At 38.1% G+C, this 24,101-nt stretch overlaps 1 protein-coding gene across 1 annotated transcript in view; it reads left to right on the top strand.

The window, feature by feature from the left end:
• The window catches only part of LYPD6 (LY6/PLAUR domain containing 6), a 165,202-nt gene extending 143,952 nt beyond the window's left edge, over positions 1-21,250 (top strand). The window contains exons 4-5 of the mRNA XM_032286345.1: positions 15,738-15,868; positions 17,764-21,250. Of these exons, the coding sequence (XP_032142236.1) occupies positions 15,738-15,868; positions 17,764-17,931 (299 nt within the window). The 3' untranslated portion in view covers positions 17,932-21,250. The remainder of the gene's footprint in view (positions 1-15,737; positions 15,869-17,763) is intronic.
• Positions 21,251-24,101: the final 2,851 nt, after the last annotated feature.

Here is a 24,101-nt window from a genome sequence, read left to right as displayed (position 1 = left end):
TCACCACCAGGCCTGCTTTACAACAGCTCCTGAAAGAGGCTCTGCACATATAAAGGAACAACCATTACCAGCCACTCCAAAAACATACCAAATGATAAAGAGCATCAACATAATCAAGACTCTGCATCAACTAATGGGCAAAACAGCCAGCTAGCACCAAAATGGCAGTATCAAATTCACACGTAACAATATTAACCCTAAATGTAAATGGACTAAATGCCCCAATCAAAAGACACAGACTGGAAAATTGGATAAAAAGCCAAAACCCATCGGTGTGCTATATCCAGGAAACCCATCTCACATGCAAGGATACACAAAGGCTCAAAATAAAGGGATGGAGGAAGATTTGCCAATCAAATGGAGAGCAAAAAAAAAAAGCAGGAGTTGCAATTGTCATCTCTGATAAATTTGACTTTAAAGCAACAAAGATCAAAAGAGACAAAGAAGGACATTACATAATGGTAAAAGGATCAATGCATCAAGAAGAGCTAACGATCCTAAATATATACGCACCCAATACAGGAGCACCCAGATACATAAGGCAAGTTCTTAATGACTCACAAAGAGACTTAGACTCCCACACAATAATAGTGGGTGACTTTGACACCCCATTGTCAATATTAGATCAACTAGACAGGAAATTAACAAGGATATCCAGCACTTAAACTCGGACCTGAACCAAGCAAACCTAATAGACATTTACAGAACTCTCCACCCCAAATCCACAGAATATACATTCTTCTCAGCACCACATCACACCTACTCTAAAATTGACCATGTAATTGGAAGGAAACCACTCCTCAGCAAATGCGAAAGAATGGAAATCATAACAGTTTCTCAGACCACAGTGCAATCAAGTGAGAACTCAGAATGCAGAAACTAACCCAGAACCACACAGCTTCATGGAAACTGAACAACTGGCTCTTGAATGTTGACTGGATAAACAAGGAAATGAAGGCAGTAATAAAGATGTTCTTAGAAACCAACCAGAACAGAGACACAACATACCAGAATCTCTGAGACACATTTAAAGCAGTCTCTAGAGGAAAATATATAGCAATAAGTGCCCACATGAGAAGCAAGGAGAGATCAAAAATTGACACCCTATCATCAAAATTGAAAGAGCTAGAGGAGCAAGATCAAAAAAACTCAAAACCTAGCAGAAGACAAGAAATAACTAAGATCAGAGCAGAACGGAAGGAGATAGAGACACAAAAAAACCTTCAAAAAAATCAATAAATCCAAGGAGCTGGTTTTTTGAAAGGATCAACAAAATAGATCACTAGCCAGATTAATAAAAAAGAAAGGAGAGAATAACCAAATAGATGCAATAAAAAATAATAAAGGGGATATCACCACAGAATCCACAGAAATTCAAACCATCATCAGAGATTCTTACAAACAACACTATGCACATAAACTAGTAAACCTGGAAGAAATGGATAAATCCCTGGGCACTTGCCTCCTCCCAAGCCTAAACCAGGAAGAAGTTGAAACCCTGAATAGACCCATAACAAGGTCTGAAGTTGAGGCAGCAATTAAGAGCCTACCACCCAAAAAAAAAGCCCAGGTCAAGATGGGTTCACAGCCGAATTCTACCAGACATACAAAGGGGAGCTGGTACCATTCCTTCTGAAACTATTCCAAATAATCCAAAAAGAGGGAATCCTTCCCAAATCATTTTATGAGACCAACATCATCCTGATACCAAAACCTGGCAGAGAATCAACAAGAAAAGAAAACTTCAGGCCAATATCCATGATGAACATAGATGCAAAAATCTTCAATAAAATACTGACAAGCCGATTGCAACAGCACATCAAAAAGCTTATCCACCATGATCAAGTAGGCTTCATCCCGGGGATGCAAGGCTGATTCAACATACACAAGTCTATAAACGTAATTCACCACATAAACAGAACCAAAGACAAAAACCACATGATTATCTCAATTGATGCAGAGAAGGCCTTTGACAAAATTCAACAGCCTTTTATGCTAAAAACCCTCAATAAACTAGGTATTGACGGAACATATCTCAAAATAATAAAAGCTATTTATGACAAACCAACAGCCAATATCATACTGAATGGACAAAAACTGGAAGCATTCCCTTTGAAATCTGGCACTAGACAAGGATGCCCTCTCTCACCACTTCTATTCAATATAGTACTGGAAGTTCTAGCCAGAGCAATCAGGCAAGAAAAAGAAATAAAGGGCATTCAAATAGGAAAGGAGGAAGTCAAATTGTCTATATTTGCAGACAACATGATTGTATATCTAGAAGACGCCATTGTCTCAGCCCAAAATCACCTGCAACTGATAAGCAAGTTCAGCAAAGTCTCAGGATACAAAATCAATGTGCAAAAATTACAAGCATTCCTATACACCAATAACTGACTTAAAGAGAGACAAATCAAGAATGAACTGCTATTCACAATTGCTACAAAGAGAATAAAATACCTAGGAATACAAGGAAAGTAAAGGACCTCTTCAAGGAGAACTACAAACCACTGCTCAACGAAATAAGAGAGGACACAAACAGATGGAGAAACATTCCATGTTCATGGTTAGGAAGAGTCAATATCATGAAAATGGCCATTCTGCCCAAAGTAATTTACAGATTCAATGCTATCCTCATCAAGCTACCAATGACCTTCAAAGAACTGGAAAAAAAAACACCTTAAACTTCATATGGAACCAAAAGAGAGCCCGCATAGCCAAGTCAATTCTAAGCAAAAAGAACAAAGCTGGAGGCATCACACTACCAGACCTCAAACTATACTACAAGGCTACAGTAATCAAAACAGCATGGTACTGGTACCAAAACAGATATAGACCAATGGAACAGAACAGTGGCCTTGGAGGAAACATAACGTATCTACAACCATCTGATCTTTGACAAACCCGACAAAAACAAGCAATGGGGAAAGGATTCCCTGTTCAATAAATGGTGTTGGGAAAACTGGCTAGACATGTGCAGAAAGCAGAAACTGGATTCCTTCCTGACACCTTACACTAAAATTAGCTCCAGATGGATTAAAGACTTAAACATAAGACCTAACACCATAAAAACCCTAGAAGAAAATCTAGGCAAAACCATTCAGGACATAGGTATAGGAAAGGACTTCATGACCAAAACACCAAAAACATTGGCAACAAAAGCCAAAATAGACAAATGGGACCTAATCAAACTCCACAGCTTCTGCACAGCAAAAGAAACAGTCATTAGAGTGAATCGGCAACCAACAGAATGGGAAAAAATGTTGCACCCTACCCATCTGACAAAGGGCTGATATTCAGAATTTACAAAGGACTAAACCAGATTTACAAGAAAAAAACAAACATGACCATTCAAAAGTGGGCGAAGGATATGAACAGACACTTTACAAAAGAAGACATACATGAGGCCAACATACATGAGCCCAACAAACATGAAAAAATGTTCATCATCACTGTTCATTAGAGAAATGCAAATCAAAACTACATTGAGATAGCATTTCACGCCAGTTCGAATGGTGATCATTAAAAAATCTAGAGACAACAGATGCTGGAGAGGATGTGGAGAAATAGGAAAACTTTTACACTGTTGGTGGGAGTGTAAATTAGTTCACCCATTGTGGAAGACAGCATGGCGATTCCTTAAGGACCTAGAAATAGAAATTCCCTTTGACTCAGCAATCCCATTACTGGGTATATATCCAAAGGACTGTAAATTGTTCTACTATAAGGACACATGCACACGAATGTTCACTGCAGAACTGTTTACAATAGCAAAGACCTGGAACCAACCCAAATGCCCATCGATGATAGACTGGACAGGGAAAATGTGGCAAATATACACCATGGAATATTATGCAGCCATCAAAAACAATGAGTTCGTGTCCTTTGTAGGGACATGGATGAACCTGGAAACCATCATTCTCAGCAAACTGACACAAGAGCAGAAAATCAAACACCACATGGTCTCACTCATAGGCAGGTGTTGAAGAATGAGAACACATGGACACAGGGAGATGAGCACTACACACTGGGGTCTGTTGGGGGGAAATGGGGGAGGGACAGTGGGGGATGGGGAGTTGGGGAGAGATAGCATGGGGAGAAATGCCAGATATAGGTGAAGGGGAGGAAGGCAGCAAATCACACTGCCATCTGTGTACCTATGCAACTATCTTGCATGTTCTTCAAATGTACCCCAAAACCTAAAATGCAAATTAAAAAAAATTTAAAAATAAAAATAAAATAAAAAGCCTGCTATTTTATGCAAGGCCCTGTGTTATATTTTAGAGGAAATGCAGACACCAAGAATCAGCCTGATTCTCAAGATTATAATGTATAATACAACAGTAGATCTCAACTGGGAGCAATTCCCTCTTCCCTGCCCAAAGGATATTTGTCAATGTCTGGAGACATTTTTAGTTGTTACTTTTGGGAGTGACATTGGCATCTAGTGAGAAGAGGCTATTGGATGCTGTTAAATGTCCTACAATTCACAGAACAGTCCCCCCAAAACAAAACTACCCCAAAATGTCAAAAGCTGAGAACTTTCCTGGAAAGATGGAGCAGACGTAATATTCTATTCCTCCTGCTAAGTACAACAAAAAATTTTGGATATTGTTTATTAAAATGCAAACCAAAAACATGAGAAGACTCTGAAAGATGTAAAGAAAATGGCAGACTAGTTAGGGACATCAAGACTTAAGGAACAACACAGTGCTGAGTTCATTAGGTTTTCCTTCCATCTCATATATTTTAGACTTGAAGCTGAAGAAGTCAACATCCTGAAAATGCCACAGGCACTGGCAAAATAAACTACCAACAAAAGTTTGCTCTCTAGCAAAAGGACCAGGAAGGGGAAAGCCTAGAAAGACAACTTTTAGACAATAGCTGCTCTATGCCAGCAAAACACCATGGAAAAAATTGTAGTTCCAACCCCATACCAGCAGAAGCTGAATGGAATATCTTGACTTCATCCTCAACAGGCTGTAAGGAGATATCTCAAACTTTCTACTTTGGATTGTATCAGAGAAGGCTAAGTAAAGGGGACTTTTATCCCTCCCCCTAGGCAGAAACAAGGTCTCTCCCACAGAGTCAATAGAGACCTTGTTAGGGAGTTTCACCTCCACCAGCAATAATGCAATGTCTCTACTTTCTCCTGATCAAGGCTGTGTCAGTGGAAGCTTAATGGAATCAAGACTTCACTCTTCACCACCACCATTGGTAATGAATGAGGCTACAACATATCTCCCAAACCAGGTATCAGTAGAAGCCACATGGGAGCATTAATGAGTCACTCTTACTACTCTCAAACAGGGAGTATAAGATCAAGACCAATATGTCCAGCCTTCAAGTAAAAAAAAAATCACTTGTCATACCAGGAAAACCTCAAACTGAATTAAAATGGCAGAGACATTAGAATTATCTGGCAAGGATTTTAAAGCAGCCATAATAAAAATGTTTCAGTGAGTCATTACAAACACACTTGAAACAAATTTTTAAAATCTCATCAAAGAAATAGAAAATATGAAGAATAACCAAATGGAAATCATAGAATTGTAACATACTGTACCTGAAATAAAAATCTCAATAGATGGGCTCAACAGCAGAATGGAGGGAAGAATTAGTGAATTTGGAAAATAGAGCAATAAAAGTTATCCAATCTGAAAAATAGATAGAAAATAGACTGAGAGGAGATCTTCAGAGCCTCAGAGATCTGTGGAGCTGTAACAAATGTTTTAACACTGTGTCATTGGAGTTCCAAGAGACCAGTAGAAAGAGGGTGAAGCTGAAAAACGTACTCAGAAAGCAGCTAAAAGTTTTCCTAAGAAGTTGAGCAAACCTCAAAGAGGACAAAACTAAAGCAATCCACACAAAAACAAATAACAATGAAACTTCTAAAAACAAAAAGTCTTGAAATAGCAAAACATCAGATATGAGAAAAATTAGTTGAATAAAATGTTTTCATCAGAAACTATGCAGGCCAGAAGTCAATGGTACAGTATTTTTCAACTGTTAAAAAAAAACCCATCAATGCAGAATCCTATATTCAGAGAAAATATCCTTCAGGAATGTAAAGAAATTAAGACATTTTCAGATGAAGGAAAACTGAAAGAATTTGTCAATAGCAGACCTACCTTAAAAGAATGCTGAAGGAAACTCTATATGCAGAAAGGAAATAATAAAAGAAGGAAACTTGAAATATCAGAATGGAAGAAAAAGCATAGTAAACAAAACTGTGTATATTACAGTATAGTAAAACAGAATGTCCTCCTTTTGAGTTTTCTGAATTATGTTTCACAGTTGAAGCAAAAATTATGCTGTGTGATGTGGTTCTAAATATATTGTGGAGGATTATTTAAGACAATTTTATTATGGCCAGGCTTGGTGGCTCATGCCTGTAATCCCAACACTTTGGGAGGCCAAGGTGGGCAGATCACCTGAAGTCAGGAGTTCAAGACCAGTCTGGCCAGGTTGGTGAAACTCCATCTCTACTAAAAATATAAAAATTAGCCAGACATGGTGGTGGGCACCTGTACTCCCAGCTACTCGGGAGGCTGAGGCAGGAGAATCACTTGAACCTGGGAGGTGGAGGTTGCAGTGAGCCAAGATTGCCCCACTGCACTCCAGACTGTGTGACAGAGCAAGATTTTGTCTCAAAAAAAAAAAAAAAAAAAAAAATTACAAGTGAATGAGGGTAATAGGATACAAAAAGAGGTAGGGTTTCTACACTTCATTTTAATTGGTAAAATGATAATGCCAGTATATGTGATAAGTTATGCATATAATTCAATACCTAGAGTAATAGTTTTAAAAAGAGATATACTCAAAAGCACTATGGATAAATCACAATGGAATTCTAAAAAATGTTCATGTAACCCATGGGAATATAAGAAAAAGAAAACAAAACAAAGAACAAAATAACAGAATTAAGTCTTACTGTATCTATAACTACCTTAAATATGAATGGCATATATGAAATAAATGTATGACAGACTGTTAAAACATGACCCAAATATATGTCATCTATAATAAATTTTTACTTCAAAATAATTACATAAGCAAATTAAAAGAATGGAAAAGATAACATAGAAACATCAGTGCAAACAAAATTACTGGAGGCAGAGGAATATTATAGTATGATTTAAAAAAAAAAAAAACAGTCCACTTGAAGACATAGCAATCTTAAATATACAAGCATCAAGTAACAGAGCTGAAAAATACATGCGACAGAATAATATAAATGAAAGGAGGAATAGATAAATCTACAATTATAGTTGAAGAGTTCAACACCACTCTTTAAAAAACTGATAGACTGCAGAAAGAAAATCAGCAAAGATACAGAAGAATTCAACAGGCCTGTTAACCAGCAGAATCTAATTGACATTTACAGAACACTCCATCCAACAACACCAGAATATACTTTGTTTTCAAATGCCCATGGAAAGCATACCAAAATAAACTATATCCTGGGCCATAAAGCAAACCTCAACAAACTTTTAAAAATTGAAATCATACAAAGTGTTTTCTGACACAGTAGAATTAAACTAGAGATCAATGACAGAAAGATAAATGGAAGAGCAACAAACACTTGGAAACTAAACAATGCACATCTAAATAATCCATAGATCAAAGATAAAATCTTAAGGAAAAATTAAAAAGACAGTGAACCTAATGAAAATAAAACATGAAAATTTGTAGGACACAGCAAAAACAGTGCTGAGACAGAAATTTATAGCACTATATGGACACATTAGAAAACAAGAAAGTGGAAAAGGAAGAGCAAAAACCAAAAGTAAAATAAAACAAGACTAAGCAAAAATCAGGAAATAATAATGATTAGGATAAAAATCAGTGAGAATATATATACTAAAACATTTCATTGTGCACCATAAATATATACAATTTTTGTCAATTAAAAAAATCAATGGAGAAAAACATTAAGAAACAAGGGGATAGTATGATTAACTCAAAAGCGTAAGTTCGACAACTTAGGTGAAATGGACCATAACTCAAAAAAACAAAGTACGGCAATGTAAATTAGTTCAACCATTGTGGAAGACAGTGTGGCGATTCCTCAAGGACCTGGAAATAGAAATTCCCTTTGACCCAGCAATCCCATTAATGGGTATATATCCAAAGGATTATAAATCGTTCTGCTATAAAGACACATGCACACGAATGTTCATTGCAGCACAGTTTACAATAGCAAAGACCTGGAACCAACCCAAATGCCCATCGACGGTAGACTGGATAGGGAAAATGTGGCACATATACACCATGGAATATTATGCAGCCATCAAAAACTGAGTTCGTGTCCTTTGTAGGGACATGGATGAACCTGGAAACCATCATTCTCAGCAAACTGACACAAGAACAGAAAATCAAACACCGCATGTTCTCACTCATAGGTGGGTGCTGAAAAATGAGAACACATGGACACAGGGAGGGGAGCATCACACACTGGGTCTGTTGGGGGGAAATGGGAGGGACAGTGGGGGGTGGGGTGTTGGGGAGAGAGAGCATGGGGAGAAATGCCAGATATAGGGGAAGGGGAGGAAGGCAGCAAATCACACTGCCATCTGTGTACCTATGCAACAATCTTGCATGTCCTTCACATGTACCCCAAAACCTAAAATGCAATAAAAAATGAACTAGTCTTGTAACAATTAAGAAAATTTAATTTATAACTTTAAAACATCCATAAAAGAACTCTCCAGGCCCAAATAATTTCACTGGAGAATTTTACCAAGTTTTAATAGAGGAATTAACACCAATTCTACACAAAATCTTTCAGAAAATGGAAGAGAAGCGGGAATACTTCTCAATTCATTTTATGAAGCTGGAGTTACCCTGATACCAAAACCAGACCAAGACAGCAGCAACAAACAAACCAAAATACAAAATTCCAATTATTTTTTATGAATACAGACACCAAAGTTCTTAACAAAATATTGACAAATAGAATATAACAACATATAAAAAGAATTGTGCACCATGACAAAGTGGGGCTTAGTCCAGAAATGCAGGGCTGGTTTAATCTCTGAAAATTAACCAATATAATCCATAATATTAATAGGCTAATGATGAAAAATCACATGTTAATATCAATGTAAAAATTGGCAAAATTATACACCATTTATGATTAAAACCTATCAGAAAAAATAGGGATAGAGAGAAAATTCTTCACCTTGATAAAGAACATCAATTTTTTAAAAACCTACATTTAACATTATACTTAATGGTGAAAGACTGTGTGCATTCCTGCTAAGACCAAGAGCTAAGTAATTAAGTCTGCTTTCACTACTTTTATTTAGTGTAGTCTTGTAGTTTCTAACCAGTGCAATAAAACAAGAAAAGTAAATAAAAGACATACAGATTGGAAAGGAAAAAAATGACTGTCCTTTTACACAGAAAACATGATTTCTATGTAGAAAATTCCAACAAATCTAAAGAGAATTCCTAGAACTCATAAATGAGTTCATCAAGGTCATGGAATATAAGATAAATTCAGAACTCAATTGTATTATATATTCTATTAATTAACTTGTGGACACTTAAATTTAAAATATACAATTTATACTTGCTCAGAAGAATTAAATACTTACAGGTAAATCTAAGCAAAACATGTATAGGACTTGCATGCTGAAAGTTACAAACATCAATAAATAAAATTAAATAAATTGAAAGACTATGTTCATAGATTGAAGCATAGTAAAATGTCAATTCTCTATATATTGATATGTAGATTTAATGCAATTTATGTCAAAATCCCAGTAAGAATTTTTTTTTAGATATAGACAAATGTGTTCTACAGTTTATATGGAAAGGTAAGAAACTGGGATAGCTAAAACAATTTTGAAAAAGAATGAAGTGGGAGGAATCAAAATACCCTATTTCAGGATTTAATATACAGCTATAGTAATCAAGACTGTGGTATTGGCACAGTCATAGACATAGATCAATTAAACATAATAAATAGACCAACTAATTTTTAACAAGGGTGTAAAGGCAATTCAGTGGAGGAAAGATAGATAGCCTTTTTAACAAAGGGTACTGGAGAAACTGGACATTCACAGGCAAAAAATGAATCTCAGCCCATCTCACACCTTTTACAAAAGTTAAAGTGAATCACAGACTTAAATGTGAAATGTTAGCATTTAGGAAAAAATAGAAAATCTTCATAAATCTAAGGCTAGGTGAGGTTCTTAGACTTAATACCAAAAGCATGACACATAAAAGAAAAAATAATAAATTGGACTTCATCAAAATTTAAAACTTTTTTGCCCTGCACAAGACCTTGTTAAGAGAATGAAAATTCAAGCTATGAAATGGGAAAAAATATTTGCAATCACATATCTGACAAGGAACTGCTATATAGAACATATAATTTTCAAAACACACAAGTAAACAAAACACATAATTAGAAAATAGGAAAAATATGAACAGACATTTTGCCAAAGAAGATAAAACCAGATGGCAAATAAACACATGAAAACATATTCAACATTATTAGCCATAAGGAAAATGCAAAATTCAAACATATGACTATACTTCTATCAGAATACCTAAAATACAAAGAAAAAATGCCACATCCTAGTAAAGAGAGGGAGAAAACAGATCACTCATATACTGTTGTTGGGAATGTAAAATGGTACAGCCACTCTGAAAAGCAGCTTGGCAGTTTCTTACACAGCTAAACATGCAACTACCATATGACCCAACAATTTTACTTCTGGTCACTCATACAGAGAAGTGAAAACATGTTCACATAGAAACCTCTACATAAACGTTTGTAGTAGCTTTATTAATAATATCTCTAAACTGGAAACAAACCTGATGTCTTTTCAATGGTTGAATGGTTAAACCAGCTTTAGTACATCTATACCATGGACTACTACTCAACAATAAAAATTAACGAACTCTTAGTACTCAACAACCCAGTGAATGAGACTGAGTGAAAATGCCCAAATCCAAAATATTACATGCTGTATAACTCATTTATATAACATTCTCAAAAAAAAAAAATTATAGAAATGCAGTACCATATAGTGGTTGCCAAGGGTGAAGGAAGGGGTGGGGGCTGGAGGGATGAGGGTGTCACTAGAAAACGTCAAAATGAGGGATCCTTATGGCTGTGGAAATGTTCTATATCTTGACTGGATTAATGTCAATATCACAGTTGTGATATCGTAATATAGTTTTGCAGTTGTTAAATCACTAACATTTGGGGAAACTGAGTAAAGGGTGTAGAGGATCTTGCTATTAATATTCCTTACAAATGCTTGGGAATCTACAGTTATCTCAAAACAATAGATTAAATTTTTTAAAAAGTTTAAAAACAAAAAGTCAATTGTTTCAAACTTCAGAAACTTTGATTTAGAAGGAAAGGCAGATATTCCAAATGAGAAAGTTAAGGAAGGGGCAACATGGAGAAGAGAAAAGATTAACATTGACCTAATTGGAAGATCAGGCAATTCTCACAGAATTTGTCACATTTGGATTGAGCCTTGAAGAATATCAGGTGTCCAGGAGTAGAAAATAGGAAAAAATATGCAGACAAGCTAAGAGTGCACATTTTTCATCATGAATAATCAAAAGTTGTCATACTATATCTCAAGGTATATATGAGGCAATGAGAAAGTTTGGAGCCTCCATCAAGGAAAACCTTGAGTAAAAGGGCTGAGTTTCAAATGCCAAGCTCTGAGTTAGAAGTGAAATTAATTGACGGTTCTATCAGGGAAGTGCAGTTACTCCAATGTACTTGACACACAACTTCAGGAGCAGAGAGAGAAATGGCCTATCCCTAACACACTCAGGTAGGCCAGTAAGCCTAGTAATTCAGCAATCAGGACTTTTTGACAATTAGGTGGCATTCGTGCTTTCAAGTTTGGTAAGTTGCATGTCAGAGACAAAGAAAACGAGAAACAATGAGGTCCTGAATTGAGGAAATGGAAAATAGAAAAGACCAGATGGATAATGGAGACATTCAGAGGACTTGGAGAGTCCCAGATTAAGCAGAGGAGTCTCAGTTGATTCCAGATTCCTAGTCCAAGCTACTGGAGAACATGGAGGTATGATATCCTAGGAGGTCCCTTCCTGAGAGAGAGAGACACGTGAAGATCAAAAGATGCAAGGGGGAGGGAGACAATGTGTTGGGTTAAGACACATTAGATGTGAGCTGATGCTGGCAGTGTCCAGGAGATAGTTATAATTTGGTTCTACAGTTCAGGAGAAACTGTCAGACTGAAGACATGGCATCAGAAGTATGATGAAGTCACTTGAGTGAGAAGAGGTTCCAGGACAGAACATGGGACAATATTGACTTTCGTATTAGGGAAAGTGTTGAAAGTGGAGAGACCAGAGATTAGGACAACATCTAGAAGACAGAACTCTGAAGTCTAAGATGGAGAGTCCCACAGATGAGATTATCCAGAGTCACAAAGAGATCCTACAGGATCAGACATGGGAAAAGGCATGGAATTTGACAGTTAGGGAGCTGTTGCAGGGGAGTAGTGTGGCAGAAGTGAAGAGCTGCGTGATCAGTAAGGAATGGGGGCAGGGAGAAAGCAGGCAGCTGCGACTGACTGGCCTTTTATTTTTCAATATAATTTGTCATATTAGTATTAAATATTTTCCTCCTATTAATTTTCTTGCACCTGGAGGATTATTCTCTAGCATCATTTTTGTCAATCTGTGTGTTTATGAAGAAATTAAAACTAGCAGGGCCATGAAGAATAATTGAGTGGCGAGAAAGCCTTTTATAAGAAAGTTGGGCATTTTAAATGTCTCATTTTAATTCAAATCATCTTATGTATGTTTTGTTTATGGTTTGTTATTTAAAACTATTGGTGGGTAAATTAAAGTTTGCAATTTAGCTTTGGATTACTTTTAAATTTCAGAACTTGATTATGAACTCTGAACATTCATGCGCATGTGTGTGAATTTCATAAAAATTCTATTGTCCAGTTGCTGATGAAGTTCTCTTTTCCGTTCCTGATTTAGTTGAATGCCTGTAAACCTAACAGTAAAAGACTTTTGTTTCACAACCTCTGGGAATACCGTGTAGTTGCAGAATATGAGATTTTAGAGACTGAAACTAACCTGGTAGAAATTCAAATTTATCTTTTATCTTTTAGATAAAAGCCTTTGAAATCCTTTTAGTGTGAAGTTATCAGCAGGCTTGATTCTCATATAACCTCATTACTAACTCAAGGAGTATTCAAAATGCATGGAGAACAATGCTCTGTGGCTGAAACTTGGTTTTCATCACTACTTCAGTCCAGTGATAAGCCACTTGTGGCCCACCTAGTTCTACTTGGGAAATTCTGCCTGCTCACCCCAATATACCTTTGGAAATCACAAGATCACAACACATATAGAAATAGAAGGTTCTCATAAACTGTGCACTGAAGAAACCTGTTCAACTTTTTGAGCATTTCCAAAACTCATTAAACCACAGAACCTTCTTCCACATTGACATTTCATAACTCACCTAGGGATTTTGTAAGATAAGTGGGATGGATGCTTTTGAGAGACTGATGCTTCAGCACTAACGTCTGTACTCCTGGAAGTGATGGCAGTGTTCTCCATATATTTTTGTTTCATGGATTGGACTGGATGAAGCACAAGAAAAAATTCTTAATTCACTGATCTCCCTTCTACCCCTAGAATGAAAAATCAGCTTATTAGGTATTAAGGTTTTGCATGTTTTCCTAAAAAAATATTTTCATCAGTTGTTGTATCTACTTTCATTCAATAGAATAAGCTCTCCATTAATAAATGTATAAGATATTTTGTTAAGGGTAGAAAAGTATGAACAAAGAAGTCACATGAAGTTCAGTTGTTATTTTAAGGCTTACTTAACACAGGATAATTCACTACTTGGGGGAAAAGGCTAATTTCCAAAACTGCAGCTATGTAGTGATTTACTTATTCCATAGTCTTATGATCTTATCTGCTCAGATTTACATTTGGAGCAGTAAAACCTCTGGCAGCTGCTCTTAGCTGTCTGCAGGAAGAGAAGACAGGAGATAAGAACATTCCTGATTTTATTGCTTTCTAGAACACTTGAAGTTGTGTGTGTGTAGTGGGGAGAGATGAACCTGTTTTGACCATAAACATCCATTGAGTCTGATACCAAAGAAGTAAACCAGTCCTCTTAGAAGATGGGTAAATCTCCCAGGCCACTGGCCTCCATTTGTCAAAATCTGCCAAATGCTTAAAAAAGAGGAGAGCTGCTTCCTCTTCTTCCTCAGAAAAGCAATCACTCCAGTGTTAAGCTAGTTTAAAGCTTTAGGAGAATTATTGCCAAGTATAAAACTTTCAACTATTATTATGAGTTCCCCACATGACCTTATCCTACTCCTAAGGAGCTCTGCAGGACCGTGAGCAACCTTGGAAAAAGCCTCAACCCAATCCAACTAACAATCCCAGCTGGGGTGCAGTATGGGACAGCATTTAGGGGAGAGTGTTGACACAGACTCTGCCCAGGCACACCTATCAATAGCATTACTACTGGGAAAGTGGCAGCTCTCAGTACGATTTGATTTGAGGCCATTTGAGATTTCTGTCAAGTAAGGATCTCTAGGAAAGACTGTTAAAACTCCTGAGTTTTTATGACTTCCAGGAGGCATTGATGGGTCTGTATTAGCTCATTATCAGGGCTTAAAATTTTCCTATACGTTCTTCTTTGGACATTAGTTCTTCAGTTAAAAGCTGCCAAAATCATGACAGAATCTTTAGGGGGGAATTTTTATTACCTAATAATCTCATCAGAGGTCATAAGTCCATATTAGCCACTAAATATCTGAACTGTATAAAGCATGCAAAGCTGGGTCCAAGATGTGGATAAAAAACAGCTCAGTGACATTTCTTAAGAATTACTCATTTTCTTTTTTAATGTGAAAGTAGAGCAAGAACATTCTCCTAAATCCCAGGCTGAGAGAGCTGAACATTGCCTGGAGGCCTTAAAGAATTACATTAACAAAGCCATTTTTCTTTAGTTTTTAAATTACACATAAAAAGTTCCCCAAAGATTTTTGGAAGAAATCTCAAGCTTTCAGATTCATTAGCCACAGAGAGACCTCTGGAAACTCCCACCACGGTCTTCATCTGTGGTCCTGGGAAGACACTGAAATCATGCTAGGGAGAAATGAAGCGCCTTAGTTTTGGAAAAATGTGCGTTATTGAGTCACTCTTCCTCTGTAATGGATCCTAGGACCCAGCTATGCTCATTGGCACAAAGTTTTAAATTGTTCTGCTCTTGTGAATAGCTGCTTCCCCCTAAGACACACATACCAGCCACTTTTGCAGAGTTTTACCTCCTTGAGGACCACTGTTGCCTAACTCCTTTTAACCCTGAATTCTTTGAACCTCTTTGTCCTTTCGTCTTCCTCAAAATTGCCGCGACTTATACCTCTTAAATCATGCCCCCAAACCACTCATCCCCTAAAAATGAAAATCAGTACGGTGGCAAAATATGCTGAAAGGCAAAGAGAAACTGTGTCCTGGTTTATAGGGATCACGTTGGGCAAAGAAATATTCTTTGAAGGCTGTCTTCCCACCATGGCAAAGCAAAGCTCTCCAAGGTTTTCAGGATTGGACATAAACTCAAAGCAGTGCACATCTTATGTGCTAGTAGGTCTTTTCTGGAATGATAATGTTGCCACTCGTGTTTTCATTTTAGGTGGGTTGGGCTAACATTTCTCACCTCAAATAAAACATATTTTCTCTATTGACAGAGACCAGATACTGCTACACTCAGCACACAATGGAAGTCACAGGAAACAGTATCTCAGTCACCAAACGCTGCGTCCCACTAGAAGAGTGCTTATCCACGGGCTGCAGAGACTCCGAGCATGAAGGCCACAAGGTCTGGGCAACAGAACAAGTGACCAGTACTGCATAGCCAACTGCCTCCTCTTCGGACATCCGCCAGTACTCATGAGCAGATTCTTACTCCCCCAAAAAGGATGCCTTTTGACTGTCTTTATGCTCTATGAAAAGATGCTTCCTTTCCTGTTTGCTCTAAAAGAATACACATTTATACCAGAGCATAGGGCAACTGAGATAAATTGTGTAAACACACATCAAGAGGGTATTCAGTGTTATTACAAATCATTTCTTCACTCAGAGAAAAGTAATAAAGCTATCAGAAAAAAGAGGAGCAAGGGACCAGTTATGTCCATCACGGTGAAGCTTTGCAGATGTACCCAGATCATTCATCACAGTAGGACCTAGGCAATTCAGCTTTGATAACTTTCTGTAAAGTGGGGTACATGTTGTGACTCGATGTCAGTGTGGGGAGGGTCTCCATTGGCTCTTGAGTCATTTGATAGGTGATGAGAGAGCTATCTTGTGTGTTTGGTTAAGCTTCACCTGGTGCCTGTAGAAGCCTGTGTACAGAAACACCTGGTGTCTGTATACAGAAGCACTCAGTATAAAATGAGCTTGGGAGGCAGCCTTGAAGGGGCGTATAAAGAATCACAGAAAGGTAGCTTCACCCTCCTGCTGTACCTGTGACCTGAATACATCAGACCTTGGCCTTTATTTAGCATTGAACACTTCTCCTTGCAGGCAGCCTTCCTGGTGGTTTGGGCAATGCACACTCTCAATACCTGGGAGCAGCACTGTCAGTAAGGGCTTTTTTAAATTATTATTTTTATTTTTTAAGAAGGTAGACACCTAATTTTCAAGCAACCTCTTGAATACACTAATAATTAAAATTTTAAATCTGCCCTTTCTGCTCCTGGTTCAAAAATGAGCAAAACCAGAGGCTTTCCCTGACCTCTCTAGCAAATTGGGCTTGATTCTGAGGTGTTACTGTGGCCTCTTTACTAAGGAGAAAGTTAAGGATTAGAGAAGTTGGGTCATATGTTCACACAGCTGGTAAGTGACAGGGACAACAGAATTCCAACTCACCTCTAGTTTAGAGTCTCCTCAACATTATACCGTCTCCCTGGCCCATGTCAACTGTGACTAAAGATTCAAGTCCCTGCAGGATAATGACTGTATAGAATATTATTAATAACCATCCTATGACTAGGAATCACTTGGAAATCTTGCTGAAATGTATTCTCATTCTCTGGGGCAAGGTTTGAGATTCTGTGCTTGTAACAAACTCCCAGCTGATGGTGAGCTACTGGTCTGTACTTTGTGTGGCCATGCCCCCAAGACAATTTTTGTCACTAATTCTGTGGGTTTCTTTCTTTCTTATGATCCATGAGTAAGGTGGTATAAAGCAGGAGTAACTACATGAATGAAAACCCTTCAAACATTAACTCACTTAATGAAAATGGAGACACTTATGCAGATAGTTCTAACGAAAGTCAATACGCAAGTTTAAATTACCCCGGTTGTTGCCACTTGACTCTCACTTGAAAACTTGGTAGATGAAGGCTTACCCTCTCTTCCTCAAGTAGTCAGAAAGAGCCTCATGGTAAAGGAAGGAGAATTTTCATTATTCCCATTTTAAGGGTGAAAAATCCAGGAAGGATACACACCTTTGTAAGAATCATATGGGGTAGGGGCGTCAAAAGCAAAATCTAGATCTCTTGAAGTTTGGTCTGGGAAGTTTTCATGGTGACCGGATTGCTTCTAGATGAAATATTATCAGCAGGCTTCCTGAAAGTACAGTTGGCATCCCCTTTGTAGATCAGGTAGTTTTTGCTTGAGTCTTGCCGTGTGGGAGACAGTTCCTTCATAAACCCCTGCCTCCTTCCAAGACATGCTGGCTTCTCATTATCTTTTCTTCTTCCTTTCTTTCAGGTCTGCACTTCTTGTTGTGAAGGAAATATCTGTAATTTGCCACTGCCCCGAAATGAAACTGATGCCACATTTGCCACGACATCACCTATAAATCAGACAAACAGGCACCCACGCTGTATGTCAGTGATAGTGTCCTGTTTGTGGTTGTGGTTAGGGCTCATGTTATAGCAGCTCAATGGCTCCATGTGTTAATAGCAGTCCATGGGGATCTTGATGGTCCACAGTCCTGCATTAGTCAATGGCCTGACAGTAATTACACATGTGAGACACAACACTCTTGGAGGTCATCACAGCCAAGCATTGCCACTTTACATGATCATGGAATAAATGTTGCTTCATTGTAGCCATTTTGAGTCTAACAAAGACCCATCAAAGCCAGCCTTCTGTCAATACAGCCTGAGTTATATAACACAAAACTTTGTTTTCATTCCAAGAAGTACTCTGCAATTTATCGAGATCTAGGGTTCTTAATTTGGAAGAATGCACACATGAGATACAGGGGGTCCTGAGACTTTCTAAGATATGAGTATGTTATAGGAGCATGTATAGATGTGGGATTTCCAGGAGAAAAGTCAAGAACCATTGGTTTAAACATAATCATGAATTCACTTGTAGCTTTAGAATTTTAAAACATTGACTCCAAAATGAATGGACTGTGTCCCTGGAGATTCTGAGTCCCTGGAAGAATAGTAATTCCAACAATTCCAGCCATTTGTTCAATTAATTTTCCCAACATTCTCCCAGTGCAGGGAATCACATTCCCTCTGTTCTGTGCAGAAGACAAAAAGGCAGTCTCAAAAGTTTTTTATATTTGTGGGTGTGCCTGGAAGAAGATTTTCCCCAACTTAATGGAGCCAGTGTCCATAAACTGGCTGTGTTATCCCTTCATAGACTAGGTGAGATCAGCCTTCTTCTTGACTTGGCACCTAATTATGCTTCATGAGATCCTAGATTCCACCTAGGTCAATTGTGTCCAGAGCCCCAAAGCAGGATGGAGTTGTTTTCCCCAGATATGGAGTTCTATTCGGCCATAGATAAGCTAGACAGGATTTCAGAATGAAAGGACAATGTGTGGAGATTAGTCCTAGTACATTCTGAGGGCCCATTAGATGGCTCAGCCAACTTCTTATGGCATCTGCAGTTCATACTGCCAAAGAGCCCCCACTTCCAAATGCCCAGTGACTTTAGGGAGAAGATTCTGCATTAAATTGTCTTTAGAGTGATAGGGAAAGAAGGCATAATATGTGATGATGAGAAGGTAGACCAGTGAGGTGATTGCAGGACTACCAAGGAGGCTCAATGGGAAGTTTTCATTTCTTTTAGAAATTGTTTTTGAAGTAAATGGGAAAATTTTTGTCATCCTTCCTGTATTTTTGGTACCCCAAGTTACAGTTTTTCTTCTTCCTTGTAAATAATTTAAACAGTATTTATTTTTGTATGGCATAACTAGAAACTAAAATATATTCTAAAAAATTCTTTATTCTGAACAAAGTGATCAAATTAGAATACATATTTTTCAACAGTGGTAGAGCTTTTAATATATGTTTATTGAAAGTTATCTATACTACTTTCACCAGTGTTGAAAAAAAGTTAACATGTTTTGAGCAAGAGCAATATGTTTGCCTCAAGGATTTTTCTCATGGTTTCTTCAGTGATGGTGTCCTGGAATTATTCAGGTGGTGACCATCACTGGTCTAAGTTTCTGTGTAGTGTTGCGGGATGTGTTTGTGTGAAACTTGGTAGAACCATAGCTAATAAAGAGGACGGTGTTGTCAAGGTCCATCTGCCCTCCATAGAAAAATGTCTCTGGCTCATAAAATGAAACTCCCTCAGGGACTAAATATGAACCTGACAGCAGTAGCTCTGATACAAAATAATCTAAATTGCATCAAATGGCCTTAATTCAGAGTTTGTTAGGCTTATCAATGTGTTGCTTTTAATTGGGGTGGGAAAGTAGAGAGAGAGAGAAAGCAAGACATTTATTAAGCACCTCGTATGTGCCAGGCACTATGCTAAGCACTTTACACAAGTTAGGATTAATCTCTGCAAGAATCCTATAAGGAATGTTACTAGTATTTACACTTTACACATGAAGGTACCAAAACTCAAAAAAATGCAATGATGTGAAGCTGTTTCCTTCAGATTTAGGTTATGTGGGATAAGGTGGGATTGAAGAGAAAAGAAAGGTGGAATTATCCCCCTAGGAAAACTTTCAGGCCTGACTTCATGGGAATTCATCCATCTTGTCATGTGGAGTTTATCTCACCCTGCTGTTGCAGGATGTCATTTGCATGTGTCCCCAGATTTTTTTTTTTGAGGAGTTGGGGGTTTGGCTTCCTCATTCATCCCTCTTGCTAAAAGAGGAGATAGTTGATGTTGCATCTAAAGATGCTATAAGACAATGAAAATTTGATGTTGTACATATCTACAAGTACCATTTTTGTGCATGATTACACTCCACTGACATCTTCCAAGTACTGCATGTGATTGAATAAGAAACAAGAAAGTGACCACACCAAAGCCTCCCTGGCTGGTGTACAGGGATCAGGTCCACCATGGTGCAGATTCAGCCACCACCCAGGGAGTGCTCACAGACTCTGCATAGATGTTGCTGCATGCAGCCCATGTGCCTGTCAGAATGGCTTGTGTTTAATTCTCTTGAAAGAAAGTGATTTGCTGACTATTCCCAGCCTCAAGGAGCCAAGGAAGGGTCATTCATGTGGAAGGTCCAGGACTGGTCAGCCATCTGACTTTTCTACCACATTAAATTTTCCATTAAATCTCACCATTGGTAATGGCTTAAGTGTAAAGAGCCATGATGTGTATATTAAGCTATGTGCCACTATTTATTTTTAGACTTTCCACAGCATTCATGTCAATATGGGATTAATGCCTAAACTTTGTAAATGTTGTACATTTTGTAAATTAATGAATAAAGGTTTTGAGTGTATCTTACCAGGCTCCTCCTTGCAAATGCACATGTCAATCAATGATTAATGTACCCAGGTTATGCATAAGGCATTGGGCTTAGTGCCACAGGGAAATTCCTTCCAGAGGCTCGCTTTTTAGTTGTATAGACAAAAATATATGCACGAAAAGATACAAGGCATTTCACCCATGCCAAATGATTCATACAGGCTGTTTAAGTACTGCAGAAAACAAAAGAAGGAAAGATTCTAAGACTTTTCAATAAGGTCTACAGCTTCCCAAGAGCATGTCTTTGTTAAATCAGGAAATATAAAAATTGTGTGTGTGTGTGTGTGTGTGTGTGTGTGTGTGTGTGTGTGTAAATATACCACCCCCCCATTGACTATTTTTAAATATTACTCTATTTGAGGTGCTGTGTTAATGATGATAAACCAGAAAACATTTTCTCCTGGTTTCTTCTGCAATAGAAAATAAATATTGGAATAGTGCACATATCATTTTTATCTATACAATGAATTTCTTATATTGTTCTTAGTAAAGTGATAGACATTGAAAGCAAGCTTGAAAATTGTCATCTTGTTTGTGATTCCTGGTTATTCTCCTCCTTGTTTTGTTTTGTTTTTTTGAGACAGGGTCTTGCTGTATTGCCCAGGCTGGAATGCAGTGTCACCATCATGACTCACACAGCCTCAAACTCCTGGGCTCAAGTAATATCCTTCTGCCTCAGCCTCCCAAGTAGCTGGGACTACAGTATAGGCATGTGCCATGCCTGGCTAAGTTTTATGAAATTTCTTGCAGAGACAGGATCTCACTATATTGTACAGGCTGGCCTCGAACTCTGAGGCTCAAGAAATCCTCTCACCTCAGCCTCCCAAAGTTCTGGGATTATAGGTATGAGCCACTGCGGCCAACTTCTGTGATTATTTAATTATGTTTTGAAATTTCCAGGAAATCTTTTCCACAAAGTTAGATGTTTTCTGTTGGTCTAAATCAGTGACACAGCTGGCCACTGATGTTCCTTAAAGTGTGGTACCTACATGAAGATAGCTCTTATTGCTGACCTCCATAAATAGTTCTGTCTGCTTAATGTAAATGGTACTGCAGGTGGACTGTGCTTTTAGAAAAATTGATTTTGAAGATATAGACTTACATGTTTACTTAATGTGGGGGTTTTAAAGAAATCCTTCACTTTATAAATGTATTTCATATCCATTTCCTAACACATTTATCAGATTTTATTTATAAACAAAATTTAGGGCATGCCAGCTATGTAAAAGTTAGAGGCCAGGCACGGTGGCTAACACCTATAATCCCAGCACTTTGGAAGGCCAAGGCAGGCAGATCATGAGATCAGGAGATCGAGACCATCCTGGCCAACATGGTGAAACCTTGTCTCTACTAAAAATACAAAAATTAGCTGGGCATGGTGATGCATGCCTGTAGTCCCAGCTACTTGGGAGGCTGAGGCAGAAGAATCGCTCGAACCAAGGAGGCGGAGGTTGCAGTGAGCCGAGGTGATACCATAGCACTCCAGGCTGGTGACAGAGCGAGACTCCATCTCAAAAATAAATAAATAAATAATAAAAAATAAAAGTGGTGCCTTGGCTGTGTTACATTATCTTTTATCTGAAATACTTAAAGAGCACTTGCAAATGTTTTTATCACTTTCCTTTAACTTACCTACGGGGAGAGAAATACATAAAAACACTGAGAATCTGTTATGAATTCTCACTGTAACTGGGGGAACTTGACCTTAAAAATTAAGATGTTTTTCTAAGATTGCACAGGAACTTGGGGCAGGACTAAGGCATGGACATGAAGCATCATGACTTTACCTTGGGGCGCTCTTCACTGGCCTCTACTGAAAACAGGCCTATGATTTTTTTTTAAATATAAACATTTCTGGCATAATGTGTTACAAAACCAATGCAAATTTCCAAAATGTCTTTCAAATGAAGCCTTCACTTTCAGCAGTGACACAGTTGGTTTATATTATATTATAAAAATACTGTCTAGGTATTTTTTTAAATTTTGGCCTCTGTCATTAGCAATTACTATTGTCTGCCTATTTATTATCTTTGATAGATTGTAACTCCATTGCAAGTGCTGGAATTGGATGGGGGACCTCTAAATAGCTTTATTTTAAACTGGGTAGAGACCTAAAATCTAGAGCCTAAGAAATGTGTCTGGGGTCCTCTTTTCTATTATCCTAATAGAACAACTTTTGTATGTGACTTTGTTTGCAAAGCACTTTTATATATATACCTTGCTTCAGTTGGTCAGCATCACCCTATTTACGGCTTTCATAAAGCTTTGAAGTGGTTTTGGGAAGCCCTATTGGTAGTTTATACTACAAGGATTTTCATCCCTGATCCAGGACTCTCTGTTCCACACACACATGTCACCAGGGTGACATGCGTGATGGTCCCACCCTTCTCTGGCACTTTTACTAGAAAGCCATTTCTCAGGTCACAAAAAGTGAATGGAACCTTAGAAAACATCTAATCTACCCCCCTTAGATTTATACAGGAGAGAAAAGAACCCTGGAGAACCCAGATCATTTGTCTCTGAGAATGCCACATTGCTTGTGTTAGAAGATGAAATTCATCAAAATTTCCCTTATGTGATGCTTAGAGTAATTAAGACATGGGTGATGGAAAACAATTTAGAGGCCTCCTCTCCCTTTGCTGTGGGATTGGCAGTCTCATGAGGACCCCATCATGGCGGTGAAGGGCAGAGAATACAAGAGAGGAAAGGTTTTGTAAGACAACAAGCTAGCCTGATGGAAACAGAGATTGTTCATTCTAACTTGAGAAGAAAAATATCCTAGGAAAATAATTTCCAGAATCGTGGCCTAAAAAGGTAGAATGATGTGTCTAAATTAGACTTCGTCAGTTATTCAGAAGTAGTTCTCTCAGGGTGTATGGCATGTCCCATGTCAGAACCTGGCCTCCTAAAACCATGTGTTGTCTCTGTGCTCAGAGCTCAGACCTCCATTGATGTCCTCCTGGGGAGGTGACAGGAATTGTGTTGGCCAAGTGGGGAAAGTGTATCTGAAAAGGAACTCTGCTAAGTTTAGGCAAAATGAACAAAATGCCACCAGGATGTAGCCATGATGCAAAAAGAGGGGCTAAATATAAGTCATGCCCTTAATACATCCATTCATCTTTGAGAAGAATTCAAAATAAACCTACTGTCTTGCTCCTCTTCCATCTACAGAGGAGCGTGACTGTTTGAGTCCCATGGAGTCTGCACCCAGAGTCTGAGCACATCCTGTCCACCTCCCCACTGGTGTTCACCTGGTGATGGTTACTGGTCCAGCTTCACAGCTGCCTGCTGGCTAAGCTTTCCCCTGACCCTAGCTTCTCCCAGCCGTAAAGAAGCTCTGTTAACAATGAGCCACCCACAAC

This window comes from Sapajus apella, unplaced genomic scaffold, assembly GCF_009761245.1.
Source record: "Sapajus apella isolate SASKATOON/1434 unplaced genomic scaffold, GSC_monkey_1.0 scaffold18, whole genome shotgun sequence".
NCBI lineage: Eukaryota > Metazoa > Chordata > Mammalia > Primates > Cebidae > Sapajus > Sapajus apella.
The sequence above is the reverse complement of the archived record's forward strand: the minus strand, read 5'-3'. Positions and strand labels throughout refer to the sequence as shown.